Here is a 27,226-nt window from a genome sequence, read left to right on the forward strand (position 1 = left end):
TTAGAAAAATATACTGAAGTTTATGTTTTCTTGTTAGTGACCTTGGTTTTCTTTATATTGGGTAGAAAGGGGAATTATTTTGGTCTGGATTATTATTTCTGAATACTAATCATGTAATTGATATAAGAAATTCTGGTTTGAAATCAAAGCTAGGACAGTATGTAGGTACTTTGAACTAAAAACACATGTTACATGAATAATTTTGATCCCTAATAACTAATGTAAAAATCTTCTGACCAACACTGGGGATATGAGATAATTACTGCATTTACATTTTGAGAAAACATTTTGGACTGTGCTATTCTCCACAGAGGCCTTCGTGTTTCCTAAATACTGTCATTGGGAGGAGCAACAGCAAATAATTTATCCAAGTTACATTTATAAATTAGAACTACCACTTGGCCGTTTAAAAATAATACTAAAATAACACTAACCTATGCTTATTTTAAACCAACCATAAGAGTCTTTTAAGTGCTTATCTCACTTCCATTTTACATTTAGGTTGTGGAGATGACCAAAGCACCCCCACTGGTCCACCTGTGCTTTAGGCTCAAGGGGGCTTCATTCCTTTCAGCTCTCTCCTGCTTAAAACTCGTACCTCTAGGGCATCATCATAAATTATCTACATTCATAGAGAATTGATTCGCATTTGAAAATGGCATAATAATTTGTCATCAAAGTATGTATATGCACGCATGTGTGTATTTGTGTGTGTGTCCACATAAACATAAATGTGAAATCCAAACCCTTTTTGACTGGCTGCATTCAGTATGTGTTGGAGCTGGAGTGACCTGTCTCCCAACGTTGCGTGCATCTCTTCCCAACTCCGTGTTCAGTGATATCATAGTTAACAGCTTGAAATCAGCCATGGCGGGAGTATTTACACCATAGAAATTGGCAAATGCTGCAAACATTTTACCAATACCCCACTGGTTGCATGCATGGCTGACCAGAGGAGAAGCTAATTCTAGATCTAGGCAACACAGCACTAATTCAGCCTTTTTGGGGAGGTTCTCCAATTTTGTTTCCTGCCCAGGGGCTCCTGTTTAGTTAACTCCACCAAGTACTGCAGGGCCACAGAAGGGCATGCACATCTGGGATGCATTTAACTACCCACTGTCATCCTGATGGGCTCTACTCTGAGACACTTCTGTTTGGTAGCCACGAGTGATGCAGGCCAAAACCAAATAGGTAAAGCATTTGCAACTCTTATTAAGCTCAGGATATGTCAGCCGGCTTCCTGCTGCAGAGGCTGGAAAACAATGAGTCCCTCGGTAGGAACAAGCTATCCCCAGCTGAAAGCATCCGCTGGGGGCATTCTTCAGGATGTTCCCCACAGTGGGTCTGCATGCTGCTGCTGCAAGTGCTGGCAGGTATTGGGTTTGCCGCTGCAGCACTCTGCCAGGGGCCTGGGATCAGGCAGGCTTCCTTTGCTTCCCCCTTCCCTCCTCAAAGTCTGGTGCAAATCAAAGAGCCAACAAAATTGAGTTCACTGGCAAAAGAGTTTGAAATTTTGAATGATTTTTATTAAACACCATTAGTCTACACTGCACAGTTAATGAAACAGCAAAGCTCCAATCTCTTAGAAGAATGATGATTGGTCATGGATCGGAAAAGCAGTTTAGTGTCCCCTAACCCAATGTGAGCCTAATGTATGATTCATTAACATCTCATGTCAGAAGCAGAAAGGGGCAAGAATGGCAGCCTGGCCTTGAAGGGCTTCCCTACCCTCCACCCCCCACCCCAAATCCCCTCCACCCTCCCCACAATGCAATTTCCTTTGAGTCGATAGATTACAGAGGAAAATATGATGCTCTTGGTAAAGAGGGCTTCTAGATTTGTGAGGAAGAGAATGGAAAGGGGATTAACACTTTTTCTTTGCCCCAAAATATCATCAGATGGTAGGATTAATGTCTGAGACCAGCCTATCCGATTAGCCTCCTGCCAGGGTAAATGCTGATTATCAATATACACAGATGCCATTTCTGTCGTTGGAGTTTGCTAACACCAAAGAGAAAATGATTCAGAGTTTAATTATGAGGATAAGGCTGTGCGAGTAGAAATGAAAAACAACAACGACAACGACAACAATAACAAAGAGGAATTTAGTCTGCCAGTCGCGTAACAAAGCAGTGACAACTGGCTCAATATTTTTCCCCACAGAATTGAATTTGGGGGGCATTGAATCGACCCATTCTTTTGATATTGTGTAGCTATATCATCTCGCTACACAGTTTCTCAATGGGGATAGTGATGTTTCTCTAAGCAAGCAGTTCATTACCTTACCGAGTAATCCTACCCAGCAATCCCGTTTGGTTCTCCCACCTGCCAACTCATACAGGTGAATTTTATCATGTCTGTTGAGAAGTACGTGAGGGCTTCACCCTCACAGCTAAATAGATTCTGCCTTCAAAAATGCTTTCCAACTTCATACTCCAACTTCAACCTCTGGGATGCAAATTTGAATGAAACAAAATCCGAATTAGATTGCTTTGGGAAAGATACACTAGAACCAGTATCTTTCCAATACAGACTCAGTCCAATGCATTTAGCGATGTAATGTCCAAATGAAAATCCATCCATTTGGAAGCTCAACAAAACACATTTTAGGAAATGGTTTCTGATTTAGCAACTTGGTTATTGACTGAAGATTTGAATCTTTTTATGTCACTACATGAAAAAAAAGGCATCCCACCCTCAAGTCTTTTAAAAGTTAACAGCAGCTAATCTGCTTTTCCAATTATGTCATCCAAATATAAAACTACTAGTATTTTCCCAATGAGATTATTAAGTAATTAACAGTCTACAGGCTGGCTAACAACATGCTTATGGCTAAATTCTACCCCGAGGACCACACTAGTATACTCTTTTCAAATTAATCCTACCTACCAAACTCAGACAGTAATATGACAAAACCACTAAAAAAAACCCAAACTTAATTAAAAATACAAAGCCAAGCCAACATCATAACACAAACTCGTCAAACTCTCTGTGGTTGGAGCTTGGGTGACAAATGAAGGCATAGTGGTGGCCCTACCTGGGTTGCATTGCAGGGCTGAGATCCTTCTGCGTACTTGCTCAGGTGGAGCTGCTTATTGTTCTGCTCTTTACCCTACCTCCATGTGCTTATTGAGATGTGTCTCATCAAGCCTCCGTCAAGGTCTTGAGGCAGGATCTCTCACTGCCATCCACATGTCCTGTATCCCTCCCACAAACTGGTACACTGAAGAGATTTACTTGACAACTTATCTCAATCTCTCAAATAGCTGCACAGCTGACACACATCACCATTTACAATGCGATGAATAGAGTGCCTAGAAAACAGCAACGATCCTTAATTGTAAAACTGAAAGACGTCTCATCTCCCAGGATAGGAAGGCAATTCATCCTCCATGTTTAATTGGTTTCTAAACTGCTTTACAAATGGGTCTACTAAATAATCTGGTGGTGATCCTGAGCTCGACTGTCAGATTTGATAATCGTGCTGCTGATTTGGCACACACTACACTCAGCCACCAGAGTGACATCAGGCAGCAGGATTCTCTGCTACCTCCCTGTTGTATGTCAAGTAGATATAATGACTCACTGAAACTAGAGCTACAAGTCTTTCATCCATGAGGCAATATACTTGCTTCCCTGGGAAACTGCCCCTAACATTTGAATGCCTAGTTTCTGGAGGTTTAATTTCAAGAAGTACTTGCTCCTAAGTCCATAATGGTCTAGGATTGTGATCTAGGTTGAACTTATAAGTCAAGCCAGGGGATTCATTATATAGGAATAGTCAGGCACTCTACCTGGTAAGCCATTAAAAACAGAGAACTTGAGTCACTGCAAAGCCATCAGCTTAATTTTTATATGTGATACCCACCTTGGGTGTTTGGAGTCTTTCATATTATCGTTTTCCTCCTTTAAGAGGCTCAGAAAAGATTCTCTCAGGTTTCATTTATCTGCATGTGTGTCTGAATGTGTGAGTGTTGTTGCTGAGATTGTGAATGTAAAGCTCAACCACACTGGGAGTATAAAAAGTGCTGGGTTTAGCTGCTGGGAAACTTCCAGCAGTCATTTTAACAATGTGGCCTCAGCCATTGGAGTGAACTTCCGCAACCTTATTATACAACAAAGGGCCTTAAACTCAAAGATGACCAGAGAGGAGTTCAAGTCTGGATCTTTTGCAACTGGGGATATATCTAACCTTGACAATGAGCGTGCAGAGTGATCCCTTGCTGTTCCAATCATAGACTTGCATGACTTGCTTTAAAAATCATACAAGTCTGCATCATTCATGTGCATATATCTATTATTTAACTGGTTATAACTCAATGAACAGAATTCAATAACTCAGCAGATTAAAGGCTAGGTGGAATTATATACCAGCAAGTAATTATAAGGAACTAATGTATGGGTAGTGTTTACTAGACGTAAGGGATTCTTCTGGTGAGCTGGAACACTGAAGATGATATTTACATTGTAATGTTTAAGGACTAAAATGAATATAGAGGATCATAAGAGGTGGGGATAGTTGCAACTGATGTAGAAATGTCCAAATTAGGTGAACTGTACCCAATCTTCAGGGCTCTTTCAAAGCACCTTAGAGCGAAGCATTACCCCAAGACTCATTTTTTGTTGAAAGGCTAGCTACTAGTTAGAGAGTTTGGAGTTTTCTTTGGAGTTTTAATGGAAATGATTTATACTAATATAGACTTAAATAAAATGAGTGATTGTATTTTGGTCAAAAGCTAATGACCCCACCCCTGCAAAAAAAAGAAAAAAAAGAAACATAAAAGAAAAAAGAAAGAAAAAGAAAAAAAAAAGAAACCCTGTAAAATAGAAAATGAGAATAATAATTGGGGAAGTTCATATTTTAAAGCAACCAGGAAGCAAACTGTATATTATCACTTCTAGGTAATCATACCTTGACTTTTGTTTCCAGAGATTTGAGCAAAATACAATTTAAAAAATCCTGCCAACCCGACGGCAAAAGAGGAAGAGGTGTGAATTCCTTGGATGTTTTCCAGACCTCCTATCTCTCATCTCTAAAATTGGAGTGTAGCATTTTGGCTACTAGATGGGCACCCAGTAAACTGCCCATCAAAAAGAGAGCTTTACACAAAGAAAATCCCAGGTGAGGATTTACGCTTCAAATCATGGCTTTCAAAAATATTCATGCCAGCTGAAGCCTTAAAGTCGTGGAAGTAAATGCTGCCACTATTTCTCATCATTAAAACTTTAAAAATAGGGAATCAGGGAATGGATGCTAACAAGAAGTCCTCTGGTTTTGTGTCACAGTATCGTTTTAAGAGTGGCATTGCTATGCTCATTTATTTTCTTAATACTCTTGATTTTAGGATGTTGCTACAACATCTAACCAGTGAGTTTCGACAATGAAAATCCTCACTTGAAGATTGAGTCTGTGGGAACTACAAAAGTTTAACAATAGATTCTGAAATGACATTCTTTTCTGGACATAAGAGTACAGTTAGGAGAATAGCTATTGCTGAAAATTTAAATCTTTGTAGGTCCCTAGTGTCCAAGTATATATATAGTTTCATTTCTCAGGAACCTGTTATTATCACAAGTGCTTTCCATTCTTTGTTTTGGGTTGTGTGGACTTAAAACAATACTGTAGGGACTGTCATTCCATCAAGCACAAATAGATGGTGGGATCTAAGAAATGCATATAAAATACTAAAAAAAAAATGACTACGTAATAAAACATACACTGTTCTCAAGTTGTAGTGTCCACTTACAATGATTTCTGTTTTTCACAGATATCAAAAGAAGCATAAAAACAAACATAATCAAAGAGAACTTTCCCAAATGAGTGGAGTTCCACCAGTGACCATTGGTGCTCTGGCAGAGGTAGAATGATGGATGGTAATGCTGGAGATGGGGAAGCACCCACTACAACAAATGGGCATCGATGCGCAGCCAACACAGTCCCTGGCGAACGTAGCGAACGAGGTTGGTCATGCTGCTGTGCTGAGTCAGAGGCCCCATCAACGTGTCCAGATCGCCAAAGAATTCTGAAAATCAGAGCGGACCTTGGTCAGGCCTTTAAATGATACCACGAAAATGTACACCAGATTGTTTAAGCTGCCTTTCCATAACACTACCATGTGGAATTTGGAAAAGTGATTCATTGCTCATTCATTCAACAAAAATTTCTAGAGTAACTATTAAGGGACTCAAACTCCATATGTATATCAAGCACTATTATTTTAATCTTTAGTTATCTCCAAAAACTCTGCAGCATAAATAATGTTTGCAAGTGTTACTGTGATTAATAAAACATAAAATCATTTATATCTATTAATTCATAGTAAAATTTTTCAAACAGTTTAAGTACATTAAATCTGGGCTTTGGATACACATACATATATACATTATGTCACAATATTTATTTATTATATAATAAACATACATAATATTTATATATGCACATAAAATATACATATAAGTGATGTATATAAAATGTTTTAAAATATATATTTATATTATATATTGAATTTGTATTTTTATGTATTATAAATTTATATTTAAAAAGGGGCCCTTATACACAAAATGGTACTGAGCCAAGGTCTATATAATATCAAGTTGTCTGTCATTTTATATGTAATCAAATTGGAAATATTCTCCCTTCCTTTTGTCTAAATGAACTGACTTTACTAATTTTTTCTTGGCACAATGTAGACTTAGCCAGTGAACCTGGACAGAAATTATAATCATCAGCATCTAAAGCCAAATAAACAACTGGGAGGCATGTGTTTGGTAAGTCTTATTGCCAATTTCTTCCGGGAAGGAAAATGACCTGCAAATATGTGTCACACAACAAGTCCCCCCACCCCCCAGGACATGGATGGTAAGAATGCCTGGCCAATTCCCCTCCAGATGACTTGGGGAAGAGAAAGCACAGAGGCCACCTACTAACCAATGCGACCAGGGTTTTGTACTCTCTGCTTTAGGGGGCGGTGGGGTGTGTGTGTGGAAAAGACTATATGTCTAGAAACTAGGAAGACATCCTCTTTCCATCTCTGAATTGATCTGTCTAGCACTACGCTGATCTCAGTTATGAGATCATAACCCAGGCATCCCCTCTGTTAGCTCTTGACAGAGGAGGCCTCAGCCACAAGGAAATCAAGCCTATGCTAGTTGAGGGTGAGGAAGCTGGGGGGAGGCTAGAGACTACCTTAAAGTGGTTAGGTTGCTCTCTTGCCTTCTTGGAAAGCAATTTCCATGCATGGGTTACATGAGCCTGATTGCCCAGCAGATGGTATTTCACTAAACAATGCATTTATTCTTCATGTTATGTATAACATATGGACTTCTGTAGGTATCAACTTCATTTGATTATGTGACATTTTTTAACTTGTACTATGCAATACAAATAATTTCTGCTGATAAAGGAATAAATCATTTTTGGCATCTAAAATACCTTCTCATGTAATACGATATTAAGGGAAATGTTAAAGGACCTAGTCATTGTTGAATGCATGCGAGCTGCACTGAGCCAGGATGTCCCCTGGGTATTCTATATCAAGCCTGTTGTGGCATTCTTAACTAGGTATCCAGGTCACCATTTTAATAACAGCTTCAAGTAAGCAGCTGGGGAAGTAGGGAGCAGCATCAGCCCCAGTGGCCTATTTTAGCATCAGAGTCTTCTACAATAGCTATCTGCAGCTACGTGGCTGGGCAGGCACAGGGCGGAAGTGGAGACCCTCCACCAAAAGAGACAACCTTATCCATCTGCACTGCACGATTGGGTGGACAAACGTGGAAGTACACGGTTTCTCCAGTGGGATGCAGAGTACCAATTTGAAGGGAAGTTCCTCAGTTTCCCCATCTCTATGTGGACAAGACAGATGTGGGGAGAACGCCCAACTCTAAGCAGTTCAGAAATGAAAACTATGAAAGCAAGGCTGCCAAGAGATGATTCCAAACTAGGTCCTCTCCTCAGTCCACTGAAAAGCTCAACGACAACATTAACAGGATACATTTTCTTTCTGCTGGTAGAGTGACAGAGTTGTTTTGATTCAATATTAGGCAGGAAATTTAACAACTCTTTGACACACTCTGCTAAGGACAGGATTGGCACCATCTCACTTAGACACCAGAATAAGCACCACATTATTCCTGGGAAGTTCTGTGATTAATTTAGAAGGAATTACCTTAACAGATTTTGAAAAGGGATGCAATTATGAAGGAAATCCATAAATATTGAACTGCCTTTCAGTTACCAATTCAAAATAAGATAGTGATGAAGGCAGATGAGCTATGTAAGTCTTAAGATGCTTGTGCTTTTCCTTGCAATTCCAGAACCCTTGGGTGGCCTGGTTGCCTGGACCAGTAGTCTTTGGATTTCCAGAAACCTAGAAAAGTAGACAAGGTAAGAATTGCCCACTATCCAGGTGACTGAGGGCAGGAGCTCACCAAAGTTCTCTGAGGACCTGTTATTAATATTGCTCAGTAGATGGGCACTGTAGCCTACTTATTAAGAGTTCAGAATATGGAACCAGACAGTTCTAGATTCGATTCCCTTCTGACATTAAAATCTGTGAAATCATGGGTAAGTTTCTCAACCTCACTAAGCCCTGAGCCTCCATTTCTTCATCTGTGACATGGGGATAAATGAGACAACAAATGATAAAGCAAATAATGCAGTTCCTAGCATATAGAAATTGCTGCACAAACACATTAACGAATATTTGCAAATAGTCCTAGATTTCAGTGTAAATTTATAGCTGGGTTGAGGGTCAAAGTCTCAAATTATGGAATGTGATTTGATAGCCACAGAAAGTTGAGTTATATAGCTATATAACAATATGGAGTAAGGAACAAGAATAAATATTTGTAGGATTTTTACCTGGCACCTGATATTTATGCTAGGTGCTTTACGCATGTTATTTCATTCAACCCATCTCTATTACCCCTCTGGGTAGTTTCAGCATCATAATCACATTATTATTATATCCATTATTGAGATGGAAGCTAGGAAGTAGCTCACAGATTTAAGTAACTTGCCTGAGGTCACCCAGCCAGCGCAAGACCCAGGCAGGGTTGAAACTTAAACAGTCAAGCTTCAAAATCTGCGCCCTTCCCTTTCCATTGGAGGGTTTCCCCATAAGCCCAGCAATGTGGCTATAAAGGTACAGCAAGGAGGAGGGATGGGAAGTCTGTGCCTCATTCCATAATCAGGTACTAGAGAAAACCACCCAGAGACTAGAGTAGCAGCTTTTCAGAGAGAAGAGCAGCAGGCTGGAACCTTGGGACCAGAGTGGAAAGGAAAGGAGAGCTGACTGGGCTGTAAAGATTTGGACTTGGGAGAAGAATTGGGCCAGGGGGCCAAGTAAGTCCTATGTGGTCAAGCCCACGGGAACTTCTATTGGCATCTAGGTGGCCTGCAGCCCCAACCTGATTGCAGGAAATTCCTGACACTGCTTGGGACCTAGCATCCATACTCTCTCCGTGCAACTTGCATCGCATCATGCTCCAGCAGCAGCAGCCACCATACTGTGCAGGATGTTAATGCCTCCTGACTAGACAGTTCAACTGCTCCAAATTGCTCATCACCTCTTTGCAGTCTGATGGCGAAAGGCCCACATCTGTCTCCACCTTGACTGGAGTGGGCCTGTCTGTGACTTCTGGGCCAGAATCAGCCAAGTCAAATGAACGACCAGGGCAAAAAATACAGTTTATTTTTATTTCCCACCTTTACTAGGATAGCAAGGCGTCATTGCGAACCTATGCGACAGGGTCACAGATGGCAGCCTGAGTCACCAAAGCCAACTGACTCATTCTCCTTGCATTTGTTTTATAGCAAACCTCATGCGTTACCATAACCAGGACCCTGATCCTTCATCCCAGCTGTCAGTGTGTTAAAAATACTAGCTGAGCTCTGGCCCTTGCTTCTGAATTCAAGCCACATTTTCATGTACTCACTGGAGCTGATGGTTATAATGAAGGTAGAAGGCCTTAGTTCAACCTCACCTCTCAAAAAAAAAAAGGATTAAATGGACAATAACAGGATCATAGTGTTATTCTTTTCCTTTATACTCTTTTATTGAGTCTTCTACAGGTAATCAAAACAGTCATTTGCCAACACATCACAGTTCAGATTAGTTTAAGCTTTAAAAAAGAACTAAATCTCAGGCTTTTTTCACTCTCAGCAAAAATTGGTCACTGTGTCAGCCCAGCGTTAATCCCTTCTTCTCTAATCTGAGCCAGAAATTAGAGAGACAAAAATAAAGCCGCCATGGGAAACTCAAGTCCTTCAAAGCACAGTTGACTCCGCCATGGTATGCAAGCAATGGGTAGAGCAGACGAACATACCTTTGTTCTCTCTTGTCAGTTTGTCAGCCATGTCCCAGTGTTCATAGCCCCGTAACACATTGCTAGTGATGTTGACGTGGCTGGCCGCCATGTGGTGAATGCGTTGGGGGATGGTGACTGGGCCGTTGTTACAGTTTCCCATTGCATTGATGGGAGAGACATTGTTGAGAGACACTGGGGATGGAGTGTTCCTGGGGAATGGGAAGGGAGAGGTGTTGTTAGGCTGGTTGAGAACAGTGACAGCGGGCTCTAGACCTCCCTCATCACAGTGGGACCTCGTGAGAACGCCATTTGCCACAATGAGGTTTAGCATGGTGAACATATATGGAGCCCAAGTGCAGTGGAGCTTGTTCCCACTCACTCTTTTTTTTTCCAATTGCAGTTGACATTCAATATTATTTTATATTAGTGTACAACACAGTGATTAGACATTTATATAATTTATGAAGTGGTCCCCCAGGATAAGTCTCATACCCACCTGGCAGTATACATAGTTATTACAGTATTATTGAATATATTCCCTATGCTGTACTTCACATCCCCGTGACTATTTGGTAACTACCAATCTGTACTTCTTAATCCCTTCACTTTTTTCACCCAGCCCGCTAATTCTCTCCCATCTGGCAACCATCGATTTATTCTCTGTATCTATAAGACTGTTTCTGTCTTGTCTGTTTTTTTTTAATGCCTACAGCACCTTGTATTCCTAGGTGGTCTCCCATCCAAGTACTAACTAGGCCCGACCGTGCTTAGCTTTTAAGATCAGTCAAGATCGGGCTCGTTCAGGGTGGCATGGCTGTAGACGGATTTGTCTGTTTTTGTTGTTCTTCTTCTTTAGATTCCACATATAAGTGAAATCATATGGTATTTATCTTTCTCTATCTGAATTATTTCATTTAGCATAACACCCTCTAGGTTCACCCATGTTTTTACAAATGACAAGATTTCATTCTTTTTTATGGCTCAATAATATTCTATTGCATATATGTACCACCTCTTCTTTATCCAATTGTTTACTGATGGACATCTAGGTTGCCTCCATATCTTGACGATTGTAAATAGTGCTGCATTGAACATACGGATGCATAGATCTTTTTAAATTAGTGTTTTGAGTTTCTTCGGATAAATACCCAGAAGTGGAATTTCTAGATCACAAGGTAGTTTTTAATTTTTTGAGGAATCTACTTTTATCAAGCACAGATCAAAAGACATCTTGTAGCTTTTGTCCACATAGTAGGTTTCTCCAGAGGCCCCAGCATAGAGCTTATTATGTCATCTGTGCCTCATCTGACCAAGCCACACAGGGCTACAGTGCCAGATTGTAGAATAAGCTGTATATCTCCTTTTCTAACGTTACACACTGACGTCTTACTGCCTTTGACAACCATTGATGGCTCCATGTGTATTACTACATTCATTTTAAAATACTGGAAAGAGCTGGATGAATCTTTCCCTGCCATTAACTCTACTCAGACAAGTAGTTCTCACTTTGAATACATACAACAAGCATGTTTCAGAGAAAGAAACAGTTTGGAGCTATGATGGTTTCTCTACTTGCTGCCAGAATGGCTATTGGCATTTAGAAAACAGCTGATGTGCAATATTGGTCTATTGTCAAAGTGTTTTGTGGAAACCACAATGACAGTTTGCTCCAAATTCAGTCAGCACAATAAGCAAAGTGCAATTCTTAAAAGCCCCCCAAGAAGCAGTATTAGGGATGTTGGAAAAAGTAACATTCTGAAGATCTTTTTAGGATTCTTAAAGACACGCTACAGGGATGGCTATTAATTGCTGACTGTTTGCCTGTATGCTAATTTAGAAAGAGAAGTCTTTGGTACTCTTATTTTGGGCAGTACCAATGTTTGGAGATAGATTTTTGTTTAATTCTTTAATGTCAGCAACAGGAGTCACCCACTGGCTGCACATAGCATTAAGAGTCTAGACTTAGGTCAGCCTGTAGCAGACTTCCCTGGGGACAGTCCCAAAGGTATGGGTGGCTTCCTGTGCCTGTGAGCAAGGTCTGTATGTACTCCCCAGCTTCTCTATTCTCTTTCAGCCAGACTGCGAGCAACTGCGCAGGCAACTGCACCACTTTATTATGATTAAACATTGGTCATTGGTGGGGAGAGGGCAAAACAAATTGGGGAATGCTGTGTTCAGGATTCCCTAAGTCTGCATGTTTTAAGGAATACCCTCCTTATTCCTCAGAACATAGCCCCGACACACCATCGAGGAACCCCGCCTCACTCTACGTCCCTTTTACCAGCTGCTGCCATTGGCAACTCTGATTTTCCAGGGTGGCTGTGTTGCTCAGAGCCAATCCCTGCCCATACGATGGATGTGCACCCGGACAGGCAGCACACCCAGAAGATCCGAGGGAACCACAATTGCAACATAGCAAAATGCCAAAGTGCTGCTGACTGCTTCTAGGAGCAATTCAAACTGATATACTTGCCTCAAGACTCACATGGGCTGTGCCTATAGCGCTGTGAGAGCTTTGGTCCATATCCATAGAGTGTATCTTCTGGTCTATTCTAGTATGAGAGGGAAAGTGGATCCTCACACTTGCTCTGCGCTTGGTATAAGAAGGTTTTGCTGCTCTGTGTCTAATTTCTGAGATGTTTTGATACCTCTTGATAGAAAGATTTATTCTCAAGGCAGAGGTGGGTAGGGAGATTTCCAAGCTAAAGGAGCTAGGTACAGAAAGGTTAATCTCACACACACACACACACACACACACACACACACACACACACCTGCAGCAGAGAATGCTGGATGTCTTTCTTGTGGTAGGTTGCAAATGCTCTTTTCTAGTTTATTTGCACAGTGTTGGTTATTAACTCTTAAATATTAATTTAAGGCAAGAAAGTAATATGTCCTCATTTGTAATTTCTAGAGAAAATTGCAAAGCTGTCATGTGTCACATGTGTTGAAAGGGGGTCCATGTGGTGCTGGGAAAGAAGTACTGGGATCCCAGGAGACCTGGATTCTAGCTGTGGCCCTGCCATAAATTGCTGTGTGCTCCTAAGCTAGTGTCTTCCTTCACTGGGCCTTTCCTAGACTGGAAGAAACGGTTGGATTCAATTATTTCCACTCAGGTCCAGAAGTCACAAGGGGAAACAAATCCCCTCTGTTGACCTTGTACATCTTGAAAAGGGCCTTTTAGTTTATAACATTGAAATACTATTGAGGGGCTTTCTTTGCCTTCCACCTCCTACTCCCTTCTTTTGAAGTAATGAATAGTAGAGTCAAGGAGAGCTGGGGCATGGGTTTGCTTGCGGTCATTACTGATCTCACACGAGGCTCCATGAGCTGACCTTCTGAAGAGCATGTCTACACACTGCACTGTACTAATGAAATGAAAAATAAAACCTGGTAAGAAAATGTAAATGTAATTCTGGCTGAAAGAGGGCTGATGCAGCACTCATCTTGCTATGACTCTAACTCCAATTTTGCTCTCCCCTCTGCTCAGGGTTCCTCATCCTGTTTCTTTTCTGTAGGTCTATTTGCAGATCTTGTCCTTGTCTTCCCATGTCCACGGTACATGCAAATGAGCATGCGCAAACAAGCACATATTTCCATCGCTAGCATCCTGATCCAACTCAGCATCCTCCCACCTGTCAGCCACACTCACCCCTTGCTGTTCCGTGGACTCAGGAGGCATGCCCCCACTTTGGAGGGGCTGCTATCCGTCTGCTTGAATGAACTCCCCCAAGTATCTGCAGGGCTCACTCTCCCATTGTCCTCCTTCAACATCCCTATTCAATGTCGTTCCACTGCTCCTTGCCCCATTACCAGCAGCCCTTTCTATCCCCCTTCCTTGTTTTGATTTTCTCTTTGACATTTATTATCATTTAGCATACCACATTTTTTTTTTTTACTGTCTTTCTCCTATGACAGGACATAACTTCAATGAGGGCAGAGATTGTTTTCTATTTCTATTTATCCAGTGCTATATTTCAGTATCTAGAGCAATGCTTGGTGCACGTACTATGGTCTTAATGAATACCAGTTGAATAAATGAACAGATTGCCTGCCAGCCATCCCTCTATTCCTTATGTGGGATCTACTACATAGAAGATCACATACAGCACAAGGATAAAGAATATGTAAAGGGCCTGGCAGGTGTCTCACACATAATAGGCACACAATATTTGGTGACTAAAAGAAGGAATGGCCCCTTACTGAAAAGAGCTAATAGTCTAATAGGGGAGCAGAATCCATTAATTTCTGGCAATCTGTGGTAACAAACCAAGAGCTGTGGGAGTTCTAGGGGTCAGGATCACTTATGTTTTCCAATTAAAAAAGGTGGTGACAAAGACAACAAAAACCATGGCAATGGCAGCAGCCAGCATTTATTAAAGTTGCGGTGTGTCAAGCATGGAGCTCTGGGCTTCACTAATAGCATCTCTAAGCCTCGGGAAAATTCTGTGGGTGAGTTTCTGTCACCATTGTTTCACAAATGACAAACAGGCTCAGAGAAGTTCAATTCTTTTCTGAGGGTTATACAGTAAACAAGTCAAAGAGCCAGGATCTGAAAGTGGTCTGTTTTCTTCCAAAGTCCACTTTCCTTCCATTCCGCCATGTTACCTCAAAGTCTTACCCTTCACTCTACTAAAGATTTCACTTGACATAGCTGTCTACCTCTACTCTCACCCTTGTGTCCATGTTGGTTTATTTCCACTGCTCTCCACAGGCTCATAGGTATCTTATCTACTATGTTCACACAGGCACAGCCCTTCCAAGTTCTGCTTAATGCCGATGTTTTTTCCAGTGAATACCAGAAATCCTTTAACTGGCCAATGTCTCAAACAAGTGGTGATATCCTCTCTCTTCTAACCCTTTCAGTGTGGCATCCACATACACCTGTCTACTGAAACAGCTCCTCTAAAGGCCTCAAATGGCCTCTTTCACAGTTACATAGCCTTTCTAGCCCTCTTTCTTTGTTTTTTCTCTCTGTGCGATATTTGAAACTGTTGCCTAGCCCTTTAAAATGTCCACAACATGCCTTCCATGAGTCTGTACCGGGGCTGAAAAATCTGTCTCATCGTCTGTTTCTGCATGACCTGTGAGCTACAAATGGTTTGAAAAGAGGAACGTTTGCAATCGATTTGATGAGAAGACTAACTTTGAGCCTCAAACAAGCAAAATGTTATTTTTAAAAATTCTATTCTCCTTAGTAGACTTGTATTGTAAAAATTGTGCTTAATTGTTATTATGTTTTGAATTTCGTCAGTAAATTTTTGCAGAAATTTGCTTTCTCTCTTAAATTCTCTCTTTGTAATAGCCTCAGTTTTGCCTCTTGGCCGGCAAATCTCAAAATATGTCAAATCTGTCCGTTTACAGAAAAAGTTTGTCAACCCCTGCTCTATACCAAGCATATTTTTCTTCTCCTTCTTCCAACTGCTTCTTTGCACTCTCTTCCTCCAGGGTCATGAGATGCTGCTTCTGAAAGGTGCTGCGAGAGGACCTCTGTGAGGCCAGAGATGATCATTCCCTGGGGAAACCAGGCCATACCGTCTTTACTTGAAGACAAGAAGCTCTCCCTAACCAGGGGTCCCAAGCTCTCTTTCCCTTGGCCCTCCACAGAACTTTGTTCATACAGATCATCTCCCTCTACTGGATTGTGTGCTTCTGGAGTACAGGAATCACATAGAATTCAGCTGTGCCCTCAGCCCCTCACAAGGAAATGTGCCTGAAATGTTTGCAAAATGGACAGGACGTAACCCCTGCATGATTGTTTTCAGTTGCCTCATTCAGAAGCTCTGTGGCCTACCAAAGGGAGTGTGCTTTCTTCAGACAGAAGCTGCTTAAAAAATCATTTCAGTAGGCTTTTTTTGTGACTTCACAAGCTTAGGATACATTTGAGTTCTTTAGTTTCCGAAATATATATATATTTATATATTCTCAGTGATCCTTTAATGGCTGCTTGCCTGAACTTGCCCTTGATTTACTCTGTGCTCAGAGAAAATAGCTTTCTCTGGGCCTTTCAATGGTTATTTTTATCTTCTGAACTTCCAGAGAGGTGTCCTTTCGCTTTTGTTCAATATAAGAGTAAGACCTAATTCAACAATTTAAACAGTATTTCCTTTCAATACAGTGATTGAGTTAGTGCATAGTTTTTAATGGATCTGTTCCCTCATTCTGAATGTTTTTATGATCTTAAAGTAGAGTTTATCATCCCAGTGTTTTGGGAGTGTGCTTTATAGATATTTATAAAGTAGCAGAGGAGACTATTTTACTCTAGAAGAAAGTGTTTTGATCAGAGACACAAGAATTTTGAAATGATGAAAAATGGGGAAAAAAGCAACATTTTACTTTAAGTATGTGTCCAGTCATCTAGTTTCCCTTCCCACTATTGGCTTCAGGTAGTGAGGGAGGTATTGGGATCAGAGGAGAAACAAATGCTCAAGCAATAAGTGCAGACACATAGCCAGTTCACAGCTGACAAAGAACTGAGATTCAGAATCTCCCTCTTAGAAGTGACATCTCTTCAGATGAGCCTAGAAGTCATCTGGTCCAGCCCTTTGTTTTAGAGATGAAAAAACAAACCCAGAGAGAGGAAGGAGCTCACTTAACTTAACTTGGAAGCTAAGGGCAGCATCAGGACCAGGAAAATGAATTTCCTGACATCCACCCTACTTCTGGAAGAATGAGCTGTCCCAAGCACGATCAACTTTAAATATGACCGTGGGAGCGGGTGAGTCCACTGAGCCTTAAATTGTCATGACAGTGATGCTTTTATATTTTAGGTCGGGGTATTTTAGTATTAATATAAAAATCATCACAAGGGCTCAGATAATTGGCTGACTAAGTGTCTTCACATTTTCAGCACTATTATACCTTTGGTTTTATTAAACAGCACTTACCATATATCAATGAATATTTCATTGGTCTTTCATTACTGAGTGAATCATTGAAAAATTACTATAGCGAAGTTAACTTTTACCCTGCCTCCTTGAAATGGCATGGTGCTTGCCATCTCATTAACAGACATCTTTATGGCCATAATTTGGCTTAAAAATCAAATAGTTAAAGAAATTGGGAATCACATCATGTTAAACTTTTCTGTTTTTTCATTAGGTGAAACGACTAGAATTTTATGTGTATAAGTCAGAACTGACTTCGCCTCTGAGTTGTCAATACAAATATTTGGGATCTATTAAATCACTGATTTTCTGAAAAAGTAATTTTCAAAAGATACTTACTTTCCAGTGCCTACCCATGGAGATGGTATCTGAGTGACTTTTGAAGCATTTTGCTGAAAAAGAGAGAGAGAGAAATAAGGACATCTATTTGTGTTTTATTAATTCAGAAACAGATGGAAGTGTGATTTGGAGTACATTAATATTGATTGCAGCGTTTCGGGATGCCTCCTGTTTTGTTAGCAGAGCTGGGATGTATGTGCATGTCAGCACACCGCGACGCACACTCGATGAAAATGGCTGGTTAGGATAATTAGTGGGCTCCAATCAGGACCATGAAAGTCACTTGATGAAAGATCTTATATATACTAAAAGGCCCAGTGAAATCAGACTCAGTTCTCCAAGAAGTGGTTTAATTATCTTCATCTGAAATTTATTCTGCAAAACAAGCTCTTCAGAGTACAGGCAAGCTTTTCACCTTTAGCTCCAGTTGCAAACTTTCTCCCTGGGTTACAAGGTGGGCTGTAATTTCTGAGGTCTCAGGAATATGCCAGGACCAGGCAGTGTTTTTAAATTTTTTTGGTTTTCTTTTGGTGAATCTACTTGATTTGCTATCTTTACACGCAGATCCTCAGGGCTGACAGTTTTCACTATTTAGCAATGCAACTGGTCCAGGACTGCATTGCAATGGAATGCTACACATTCTTTTTATTTTCTCTCTCTCTCTGATGGAACTGGGCTGGGTGAAAGAATGAGCCTCCTGTATTTTCGTGGCCAAACACTTGTGGAGTGATTCAACTCATTATAATGACATCACCAGGTTGAAGCCCAAGTAGCACAGGGCCAGGACACTGTGGCATTGAACCTGGCTCCAGCCTGCCTCTCTGGCCTCATGGCCCAGGTTACGGTCCTCTCCTACCTCTTGGGTTCCTTCCTAGCCCCCTTTGCAAATGGGGTACTAGGGAGAGTCAGCACTTTTAGGAGCCCAGTGAGAACACAACACTTCTCTGGAATGCAGAGACCCACACCTAAGCTACGTTCTGCAGACTCCAGTTTTTAATCTCAAGCTCAATGCAATGCCAGAGTGAGTTATTTAACATCTGTCTCATATTTTCCAATGCCCTGAAAGCTACACGGGATGGGCTGGAGGAGCAGTGGCTTGCAAAGTTTGATACAAGATCAGCAGCATCAGTATTATCTAGGAACTTGTTATAAATGCCAATTCTCAGGTTCCATCTCAGATCTACAGTATCAGACACTCTGGTTTCATGAGCCCTCCAGGGGATTGCGATGGTCATTCAAGTTGAAGAACCACCTCTCTAGAGTATGGGTTGAGAGTGTGGATGTGTTAAGGGATGGGCAGCTGTTGCATTTGACTGCATTCACCTACATGAGCACTAGCTTTATGGCATTATGGTTACACCACATAATACCTGGTGAACTTGCTCTTTTTCCCAACCCAGTCAGTGTCCTCATATAGCTGTGCACTGCCACTCACTGGGTCTGGATGACTGATGTAAGGTCATGATTTGATTTATTTCAAATAACTGTTTTGGTGCAATTTAGCCAAGCAGTCTTGTGCCCTTGGCAAATAAGTGAGTAAATAAGTGAATAAATAAACAAGTAAATAAATAAAGTAATTTCTTTTTTTCTTTTGAGACCAGCCCAACAGGACTCCTCCACCACCTGAGCCTCCTAAATTCTACATAATGACCTGTTTTGGGGGGCAGAAGTTCCACTGACTCTCAAGCCAGCGGCATCTGGTACCGGGGCCAGGCCCAGCGCCAGGCGGCTGCTTGTAATTTTCATCCAGGCTCATTCTCAAATTTTGGTATTGGATTTTGAGGTCAAAAGATGTTTTTTTGCTTATAAATTAAAAACTCCAGCTCCCTAGATGGTAGCTTTCTTTATTTCTTTATTTGTTGTTTGAGTGTCTGTTGATTTTGGTAACCAAAACAATCAGTTGTATTAAAGTCTGCTCCAAGAGTCCTCATGGCCACAGGGCTCCATGGGGTGTAAATGTCCTCCCCCCACCCCTAGAACCCAGGGTAGCCGCAGTGACTTCTCTCACTGTTGAGAAATTTCTGTATTATCTTCTCATTTAACACAAGATTGGCCACAGCAGAGCCACAGTCTGTGTCCCCTGGTGAGTCAACCATGCAGGGTGGAGAAGAAGCCATCGTCCCCTTGATTGCAAGTGGGAAGCTGCCAAGGGCTGTTTGGTCAGTTGAAAGAATAATCAGGAGACTGAACTATTTGTAGCTTCTCTCCCCAGAATCAAATCAAACCTAAGCTCTCTGCTGAGTCCAGAAGGAGAGGTGGGAGGGCTACGGCCCATGGAATGAGGGAGGTGAAGCCTTTGACAGCTACAACCTTGACATTTAATAACATGCCTGCCATGTCTCATTAGTGATTTAATCATCCAGTACTTATAAATTATACAAAATAAGGATTACCTTAAAATATTCCATCAGAGATCTGGAGTACTTCATAGCATGGTCTTTCTTCAGTTTAAACATCCGCAAGTAGAGAAGTGATAAACATCGGTAGCTGTGGTGGTGAGGAAAGGATTATGTTATGTCAGTGCTTAGTGAAACCTGTAAACTGTAAAAAATGCTGATTCATATTTTGCAGTTATGCTCCTATAGTTATTGAGGAATGTAAGTATAACAAAATTGAAAGAGAAGGGGTAAGCATTAAACTCTCATCTTGATAAGGGTATAAATTAGGAGAGTAAATGTTTAGTCAGCAGCTGAAGAAATCCATTAGTTATCCTTTAACAGTTTAATGAAAAACAAGAATAATGATCTGAAGTAAGCAGCTTAAGATGATCTGGAGTTTTCAAATCATTCCATGACATTTCAGCCATTTCCTTGTGGCTTCCATGTGACTTACCATAACACTGCCAGCTTTTTGTCCCCATCTGAAGCCAAGGGGCTTGCAAAGTTCTTCAGCCTCATTGCATACCTTTGAAGAGAAAGGACAAGTTCAAGTACAGTCTGTATTACCCTAAAGTCCCAATGTCATTGCTATCCCCATCTCCTGAATGTGTTAGCTCTACATTTGCTCTGGGTGGGGAGACCGACTAGGGTACATGGGCAAAAATGTGTTTTATTGAAAACATATACAAAATGATCATCAAAAGAGTGCCACAATGACACTGATGTGACATACAGAAGTCAGCTCTGGAAAAGTCAGCCAAATCTGGAACTCACGTTCTAGGACGGTGTTGTGGAATTCCAGTTGGTCTGTTGTGTGTATAAATGCTATTTCTAGGACACTCTAGCTAAATGATATTGGTTTTCAGTGGAAGGTGGACACACATGTCAGTCTCAGTTACATTTGACAGATGAGGAAAATAGTATACAACTATGTCTGACATGAGCATGGGGAGACCACAATCACACAGTTAAAAAGGTCTTTTCTAATGGCTCAGGTTTAGAATACACTCCTATAGAAAATGGTTTCTTTTTTTTCAGAAGAAGGTCGATTTCACAGCATTTGAAGGTCTAAGCACCCTTAATTTATGATGCTTGTGTATTTTCTCTTTCCATTCTCTTTAATTGTTACTTTCCACAGTGGGGTGATCAAAGGTTGAGTAATTCCTTTTTTTTTTTTTTCCTTCTAGTTGAGCACATTTCATTCTGGGCATTTAGATTCTTGAAAATCAATTCATTGCATAAAATCATTGTTTGAGCTTTAATGCAATTTCACAGGTACTTGTGGTGGAATGAGTAACAGAGATCAGTGTTGCAGAAGGAAGTTGAAAGTGTGTGGGCGGCTGGGCTAGTTCTCATTCACAAGAAGGCGATGGGGAGCCTGCAGAGATGCTGTGCTTGCATCATGAACTCCTCATTTTCAGCAGCCTCCTTAGAATAGCAGTGCCCCCAGGCTTGCCCCCCAAGACTCTGTGCCCCCTCAGCACACTTCATCCCCCTGCTTTCCCACTTATTGCTCCATTTCTGTTGAGTGCACATTTTCCAACAAAAAGACCTGTGCACTTGATGTGGGTTCCTCCTGTTGTTGCAATATTAAGCAAAGGGATTTTTATTATGTAATAAATCTAACTGTCTATGACAGTTGGATCACTGAAATGTTGAGTTCTTGTGATGCCCCACTTGTTTTCACAAATACATATCCACTGCAGATTCCTGAGGCTCAGAGCAACTATAATTACTTCAATGAAGAAAATGGGGCGCTCTCTCTCTCTCTCTCTCTCTCTCTCTCTCTCTCCCTCCCTCCCTCCTCCCTTTTCCCCATCTCTCTCTCTGTAGCCAACATACTGTTGAAGAGAGAGTAATAAAAATCTCTTTAACATAACATTACACTACTAAAAACTGTGTTCCTATTACAGTAACCCTCTTATCACAACCACTTTTGAGGTGACTTGATAGTGGAGCTTCGATTGCTTAAATGGATCAGAAGGCCTAGTTGCTTCAGCCCATTATATTCTCAAATGAAATTTCTCTCAAAAAATTATACACTTTACAGTAAATGTAAAAAAATACATACATACATACATATATATATATATATATATATACACACACATACATATATATACATATATACAGAGAGAGAGACAGAAACACAGAGGAGTTTATGTAAAACTGGTCATGAGCTAAAAAAACTGGTGAAATCTAAATAAAGTCCATAGATTGTATCATGTCTGTGCTCTGGTTGTGATATTGAACCATAGTTATGCAAGATGTCACCATGGGGGCAGAAAACTGGGTGACAGTACACAGGAACTTTCTATATGGTTTCTCAAAACTGCATGTGAATCTACAAGTAACTCGAAAGAAAGTTAAAAAATATTGACTTTAAAGTGAATGTCCATAAATTCTTCACCAACTTTCACCAGGTTGCACTGAAATATACTCCTATGGGGTATAAACTATCGTATAATGAAAAACAAAGTTCTGCTTAGAAAATAAAGGATATTTTATAAATAATTAAGGAAAAAGAAGCATTTTCTAATGGAAATAAATATTATTCAACAATTCAGATCACATTTTTACCAAAAATGAAATCTGATGTTTTCCTGTTATATTTTTAAGAGAGCATGTGTTTTCCTAAAAGAAAATTAATATGAAAGAAAAACATATAGAGAGGGAAAACACCCATAATTTCACCCCATTACAGCTACGACCTCATTTACCTTCCGGGTTGGTCTACATGTCGAAACATGCTTTTTGTGTTCAGAAATGTAATGTGTATATAATCCTGTAGCTTGCTTTTACTTTAACATCGTATTATAAATATTTTCATGCAGCTACATGGTCTCCATCGTTGTTGCAATTCAATGGCTGCAAAGTATTCTATCGCGTGTACTCCGATGTAATTAATTACTCTTCTATTACTGATTATTTGGTTTGCTTCTGGTTGTATGTTACAATATATGCCGAATTGAACACCATACATATGACTTGTTTTTCAGTGCAGTAAATTTAAATTTCTAGAGGTCGAATTACCACCTCAAAAGATACTAATGCTCATTTGTATAGATTTTCCTACACAATGCCAAAATTCTCCTCAATTTACAATGGTCAATTTCTACTCCCGATACCAGCATAGGACAGGCCTAGGTACTCAATGTGTGTGTGTGCGCGCATGTTAACCCTAGGTATTAACATTTTATACATTTTCTTATTAATTTATAAAGTGCCTTTTTAAAATTTGCATTTTTGAGTGAATAGAGAATATGAATTCTCTCTATGTTTGTTCATTAATGTTTCCCCTCAATTTTTAATGTTTATAATTTTTGCCAGAATTTTCATCTTGTGCATCTCTGAAGATCATGAGCAGCCCTGGATAGACAGTGAGAAATCAATTTCCCCTTGAAAGCTAGTGAATGGCAGTAATTGGTTTCACAGTGTATAAATTTGGAGAGATACTTTACATGCTTCTCAGAGCAAAGAGAAGCCAAAGATGGCTGCCTGGCCTGATAAGGCCAGCTGAGGCTGGAGTTTCTCTTGCGTTTTCCCTATTTTTGTGGCTTTAACTCAAACTTCTTATTCCATGTGAGCATAGTTTTTCTTTCTTTATAACAATTCACATTCTTTAGATATTTGGGAATGCTTTCCCAGGAAAATATGCATGCTAAATTTGCCCAGTGTTTTTCTAAAGGTTTGGGGACAAGTGTCCTCAGATTTGTAAGCATTTATGCAGATTACACGCAACATAGTAAAAACCAGGCCCGGCACGATCGATTATTCGAGCCAGAGATGATCAGGAAATAAGGACCTATCAGGTGAAGAAGTGCTCACTCAATCAAAAGCAATTATTTAGTCAATCCAGTAAATGATGGTGCATATCTGCTATTCAGAGGTGGATTAAATTATTTTACAAATATCTGTGGGTTACTAGAAAAAAACTAGAACGAATATCGCTTCTTCTCTTTCCCCCTTCTTCCTTTTTTGATTACCCACAAATTCTACTCTGCCAAGACCAACAGGCCAGAAAATTTCATTTAAAATGCAAATGAAACTAATAATCTGTGCAGTTAATATACCCTCTTTTATTCTCATCCTCTCATCTCGACCCTGCCCCTGCTATCACCTTGTCACTTTCCCTTAAATTCCAGACCCACCGAAAATCTACTCCACACCTGCAGCCTTAAAGCCGACCTTGTGTTGCAACAGTGCAACAGTGGCAGAAAAATTCTTAGAAAACGTGGTTTATAACATAAATCCCAATAACGCCCACTTTTTTGATTTATAAAACTGCGCTTTGAAAAGACAAGCGTCAATGCCAAATGGTGAAATTATTATACTTCCTCCCACTACGTTTCCATTTTAATTTTATGAGTATTGCAAATTATTACACTCACATTATAACCTCTGAAGGGGATAATTTATAAAAGCAGTGTCCATCAATTATGGATTTTCCATGACATTAATAAAATGGCAAGAACTAATTATCATGACTTCTAAGAAGTAGATGCCTTGGACAAATCATTACTATGTGGAAATGATATTTAAAAAAAACATAGCAGCCTCTAATTATGACTGAAATGAGTTTAGAACAATGGTTGCAGAAAGGCCAGTAACCTGAGGAGTTCCACGGTCTCGGAGTACATGGTGTATGGAGACTTTGCTTCCAGAGGGTCGCGCTCCATTGCGTTGCCACATTCAGTGAAGGACAGGGCGGCATCGGCGTAATTCACAGCTTTGCCAAATTTCTCAAACTGTAACAGGAAGACAATTCACCAGCATGATATTCCCTTTCCTCCCTCATACAAGGGAGAGGTTCTCAAGCCGGGTCAATTTTGCACCCCTCCCCTAGGGGACCTTTGGCAATGTCTGTCAACGTTTTGGGTTCTTGCCACTAGGGACAGGGGACATTTAGTGGCCAGAGGTCACAGATGTGTTTAAACATCCTGCAACGCACAAGGCAGCACCGCCCCCCGGACAGTGGAGAATTACCAGCCTAACAATACCAAGGTTGAGAAACACTGACATCAGAGGGGGAACAGTGTATGCATTTGTCCTGACAATAATGTAACTATTTAAGGCTCTATTGTCATCACAATGAGACTGGTTGAGAAAAGAAGACTGCAGCTAAGGTATCATGTGCATGGTATTATCATATATTTGTGGTATTATTGTTGTTATTATCTTCTTGGTGGACCACAATCCAAATTATTGCCTTGACTCATTTCTATTCACTAAATTTACCAGACTGGTCATTATACTGTCCTATAGATAGAGCTTGCAATGCAATTCTGTTTTCTGTAAGCCTCGTGGACAAGTAACACATACAGTCTTTGCTCGGAGCTATAACCACATCAACCCCACTCCCAGGAGAAGAGTCACAAATTGATTCTATTGTCATGAAAGATGGGAAGCTATAGTGTGACTGTTGACAATAATCACAACACTTTCATTGTAAATGATGGTCTGAAATAGTGTGTCAAAAGCCAAAAAATATATCACTACTAAATATTTGAGTTTAGTAAAATTTTATTGCAAAAGGTTTTAGCCTTGATAATGGTCACGATTAAAGTGACTTACTCAAACTGATTTCTTTTTTATGTGTAATGAATATTATATATGACACTTTTACAGTGAGTATTTTATAACAGTATTTAACATTTTCAATTTTTGATAGCTGGATATAAGAATTCCACTAATGCAGAATTTTATGTAAAAGAACTAATATAATGCACATTTAGGTATTTTAATTTTCTTGTATACCTTTTATCAAAATATTTTCTATGCAACTGTGAAGGCTTCAGTTCTCAAAATGGCAGAGTAGCTATCTCTAGGAAAGGATTAAGTACAACTATAAAATGATGAGTTATGGGTCCTTCAGAATCTCTTGTTGTAAATGACTCTTTTTACAATGAATGTTCTTCAGCTTTTATATACTGCAAGAGTTCTGTAGTTTCCTTTCTGTAAGCTATTGTGGAAAATATCATTTTCAACCAAATTCAAAATGATTTTATGAAAACCTATATATATGAAAACTATCTTCTTCTCTTGCTTTATGAGATAATTTCCTTAGGTCACCTGGCTCCAACTGGCTCTCCCATTTGGGATATTAATGTTTACATCCTGATTTTTCAAAAGTGACTTTTCATTCACAAATCCATAGCTGGCAGGATCCTTAAGGATCTCCTAGCCCAAACCTCACCTTTTCCAAAAGGAGAAACTAAAGTCCAGAGACAAAATTTCATAGCCATAGTGCCTAATAGTGGTCAGGTCAATCCCTCTTCCTGGGCCTCTGTTTCTCCATCTATAAGATGAGGAGCTTGAACTATAAGGCGGCTTCCAATTTTACAACAGACATAAGCCTAGCAAAGATATCTTACTCTAAATGAATATTTCTCAACCTTTTCTTTTTCCATGATCACTACTCCACAATGGAGTTTTTTTTTTAGATATTTTTCACACAGCCCCGCTGAAATTTTAATATCAACGATATCCTGATGATCTCTTTACGTAATGTGGCCCTTCAGAGGGACACGCACCATTGAAATATCTAAGACTTTTTTATCCCACTTCCAAGAACCAATTTTGCTTCCAGAAAGGCAAAGTCTCCCCAGTTGAAAATGAATTTTCTAAATAGATTAGACTGCAAGTGGCTTTGGTGGGGACACATAACCATACCATGGAAGGGAGCGAGTGATGTTGATTCTTAACTGTATGTATGTATCTGTGACTCTGATTTTCCTCAATTCTTTAAAAATTTCATCTACATAGTCTCGCATGTGTGTCCTAGTCTTCATCAGCTCATGGACTAGTTTGTCAAAAATAGCTATATGTCCCTTTGTCCTGATTCTGACAGAGGGCAAACTCGAGAGCCCTTCTGCAGTACTTCAGAGTTTAGGACATTCAGAAAAAAAACTTTCATCTTCAATCCAGCAGCGAAGTCACCCAATGACATTCCAATCTCTCACTACATGTACAGTGGTCAGAGGGACAGTCTTCCCAGCATCTCTAGTGGAGCTGGCACCCAGCCTGCCTTGTCAGTTTTGTCTGCAGGAGCAGGGAACAAGTATTTCCAAGGGACAGTTCACACCACAGAAAGGTTAGCTGCAGACAATAGCTGAGCAATTTGGACCACAGGGGGAAAATGACAAAAAGTAGGGAAGCAGCAGATGCAAAGGCCATGGGGCAGTTGATGTTGGCCACATGCGAATCATAGTGCAGAGACTGTTACAGTACTCCATTACATCTCTCCCAGTGTCAAGCACTATTGGACAGCTAAGTCTTGGCTGACACAAGGCAATATATATATATATTAAATAT

General features: G+C 40.2%; 1 protein-coding gene and 1 pseudogene across 6 annotated transcripts in view; both read right to left on the minus strand.

Moving 5' to 3' along the window:
- Positions 1 to 1,504: 1,504 nt before the first annotated feature.
- The window catches only part of AFF2 (ALF transcription elongation factor 2), a 451,889-nt gene continuing 426,167 nt past the window's right edge, over positions 1,505 to 27,226 (minus strand). For all 6 annotated transcript variants that reach the window (XM_039870568.1, XM_039870566.1, XM_039870567.1 and 3 more), the window contains 6 exons: positions 24,524 to 24,660; positions 20,367 to 20,438; positions 19,928 to 20,021; positions 17,535 to 17,587; positions 10,327 to 10,517; positions 1,505 to 6,023 (listed from right to left, as the gene is read on the minus strand). In XM_039870568.1, the coding sequence (XP_039726502.1) occupies positions 5,902 to 6,023; positions 10,327 to 10,517; positions 17,535 to 17,587; positions 19,928 to 20,021; positions 20,367 to 20,438; positions 24,524 to 24,660 (669 nt within the window). In that variant the 3' untranslated portion in view covers positions 1,505 to 5,901. The remainder of the gene's footprint in view (positions 6,024 to 10,326; positions 10,518 to 17,534; positions 17,588 to 19,927; positions 20,022 to 20,366; positions 20,439 to 24,523; positions 24,661 to 27,226) is intronic.
- On the minus strand, positions 11,012 to 11,130 carry LOC120608693 (uncharacterized; annotated as a pseudogene).

This window comes from Pteropus medius, unplaced genomic scaffold (genome assembly GCF_902729225.1).
Source record: "Pteropus medius unplaced genomic scaffold, Ma_sr-lr_union100, whole genome shotgun sequence".
NCBI lineage: Eukaryota > Metazoa > Chordata > Mammalia > Chiroptera > Pteropodidae > Pteropus > Pteropus medius.